Source organism: Lucilia cuprina, chromosome 2 (genome assembly GCF_022045245.1).
Source record: "Lucilia cuprina isolate Lc7/37 chromosome 2, ASM2204524v1, whole genome shotgun sequence".
In the NCBI taxonomy this organism is placed as follows: domain Eukaryota; kingdom Metazoa; phylum Arthropoda; class Insecta; order Diptera; family Calliphoridae; genus Lucilia; species Lucilia cuprina.
In genome coordinates, this window is record NC_060950.1 from 44827824 (window position 1) to 44830438 (window position 2615).

A 2615-nucleotide genomic window follows, 5' to 3' on the forward strand; every position below is an offset into this window, starting at 1 on the left:
ACTAGAACTGAACTAGAACTGAACTAGAACTGAACTAGAACTGAACTAGAACTGAACTAGAACTGTACTAGAACTGAACTAAAACTGAACTAGAACTGAACTAGAACTTCGGACCTATCCAAGACATAAACGAACTAAGTTTTGCCAACACTTTAAATATTTTGTTGATTTCTTTGTGTTTCTCATAAGATTTTGGAGTGTAACTGCTTTATGTTTTTTTATATTTATAAATTTATTTGATTTTCATTTTTCGTAAATTTTTGTTTATAAAATTTTCTTAATTTTAATTAAATACAGAAGGTGTTACCATGTGTGTTTTGTGTTTATTTTATAACATTTGTTTTTTTATGCTAAATTATTTTTATGTTTTCATAATTTTTTAAAAGCAGTTGATTTTTTTATTAATTTTTTCTAATAGCTAGTCTAAAGTGTTTTTTTATTAGAAATTAAATGTAATTTATGGATTTTTGTTTTTTTTTTTAGAAAACATTTAATTTCTTTTTAACTAGTTTTGTTTTTGGTATTAGCTGTGTTTTTTTTTCATCTTTGGATTGAAACTTATTTTTAAAAAAATTTTTTTTGTTTTCTTATAATATTAATAACAAATTTAAAAATGTTCATTTGTAGGTTTTTGGAAATAAAATCTTTTATGTTTTTGTTTTTTGTTTTACTTAAATTCAAAAAATATTTAACGGTAGGCTACAATATATTCGTACTTTTTTCACTTAATTTCTTGCTCATTATTTTCATTAATACTTTCAGGGAGATATTTTTTTATAATTTTCTTTTTTATTGTATTTTATGTTAAATTTATTAAAGTTTTTGTATTTTCGTTTTGTGTTTATTTTGTAAGTAGGATTTTACATTTTATTTTAGCACATTATTATTTATTTAGATTGTTTTTCTGTAATAAAACTTTTAGGTTAATTTTTCAATTTAAAGCTTATTTGTTGAGTTTAGAATGGTAGCAGGAGTTTTGAATAAATACACTGTGAGAAGAAATGTGGTTTTGTATTAAACTTTTTTAAAATTTGCAAATGAATAACGAACGTTTAAAAACTTTCTTTCAGTGTATTATTAATAAAACTCTTTTTCTAAAATTAAATCAATTCAAAATTACTCTGTAAAATCTTTGCCTACAGTTGGATGAAAAGAATTTTCTCACCTTTTAGTTTTATGTAAAATCCAACAGAAATTAAAAAATTCCAATATTTTAACATAAAAAATAATAATAATAAAAAAACGAAAGTAAAACTTAAAACTAACGCTGAGGAGGGGAGGAAAACTTGTTCAACAAATGATAATAATGTTATTTTAAAAACAAAATCATAACAATTATAAAAATCACTAATTAAATTAAATTAAATTAATAATATATATGTGAAAATTTTAAATAAAACGAAATTAAACAAAATTTTTCAGCAATAAAGCTACTGCAGCAAATAATGATGTGGCCATGGCAACAGATGAAACGCCGAGACCGGAGGCAGCATTACAATTATCAGTATCACAGGAGCAGACAACTTGACGGCCACCAAAGCCAGCGCGTTGATAGCAAAAGTTGTTGGTAGTTTGATTTTGGAAACCACAGGTACGTATGACACGGCTATCGGGGGGTACTGAAGAAAAGAAAAGAGGCGATGTTAAAATGAACACCTAAACTAAATTCTACTAGTACTTACAATTGTTTACTGAAAACTCAATAATTTGTGTGATTTTACGACAATATGTTGAAATGCCACGACCCCGTGATGAATAATCCTCCTGACAGTCTTTGAGTAGACTATCGGGTGGCATATCCAAAGCACAATTTGCATCTTTATGACTGTTGCAGACAAAACATTTTATAGCTGAACCTGCAAAATAAACAAAAATAGGAAATATTTTAGTTTTTTTTTTTTCAATTCAAAAATTATAGTCAACAGGTTGTTGTTTAATATTAAATAATTTGTTGGTATTTTTCCCCTATTTTATTACACTTTTCTGTCTCAAGATTTGTAATTATCTATTGAAAATATACTTTAGTCGTAATAAGAGCTCTTATGCCTTAATGAGTTGCAAAGTAGTTTCATTCCAAGATGGATGTTGGATGTTTGCATATGTCAATGCAATTAAACACTTAATACTTAAAGGTGACCAGTTGATAGATAGATAGATAGATAGATAAATAGATAGGTAAATAGATAGATAGATAGATAGATAGATAGATAGATAGATAGATAGATAGATAGATAGATAGATAGATAGATATATACATAGATAGATAGATAGATAGATAGATAGACAGACAGACAGACAGACAGACAGACAGACAGACAGACAGACAGACAGACAGACAGACAGACAGACAGATAGATAGATAGATAGATAGATAGATAGATAGATAGATAGGTAGATAGGTAGATAGATAGATAGATAGATAGATATATAGATGTATAGATAGATGGATAGATAGATAGATAGATCGATAGATAGATAGATAGATAGATAGATAGATAGATAGATAGTGTTATATTTTTATGTCAGTTGTAGTGTTAATACTTTTGTAAACAAATTAATATGGCAACCACACCATCAAACATCTTTTGACTTTCTTTTATCGAGTAGTTCTTTTC

At 26.4% G+C, this 2615-nt stretch overlaps 3 protein-coding genes across 7 annotated transcripts in view; all 3 read right to left on the reverse strand.

Moving 5' to 3' along the window:
• Window positions 1-2615, reverse strand: part of LOC111677301 (insulin receptor substrate 1) — a 348759-nt gene that overhangs the window by 299291 nt on the left and 46853 nt on the right. The window lies entirely within an intron of this gene.
• LOC124418587 overlaps window positions 1-2615 on the reverse strand; it is a 15298-nt gene that overhangs the window by 5380 nt on the left and 7303 nt on the right. The window lies entirely within an intron of this gene.
• Window positions 594-1856, reverse strand: LOC111678424. The gene is made up of 2 exons (XM_023439771.2): window positions 1683-1856; window positions 594-1619 (listed from the first exon to the last, which is right to left on the reverse strand). The coding sequence occupies exons 1-2, from the start codon at window positions 1795-1797 to the stop codon at window positions 1405-1407; spliced, it is 330 nt and encodes a 109-aa protein (XP_023295539.2). The 5' UTR covers window positions 1798-1856; the 3' UTR covers window positions 594-1404.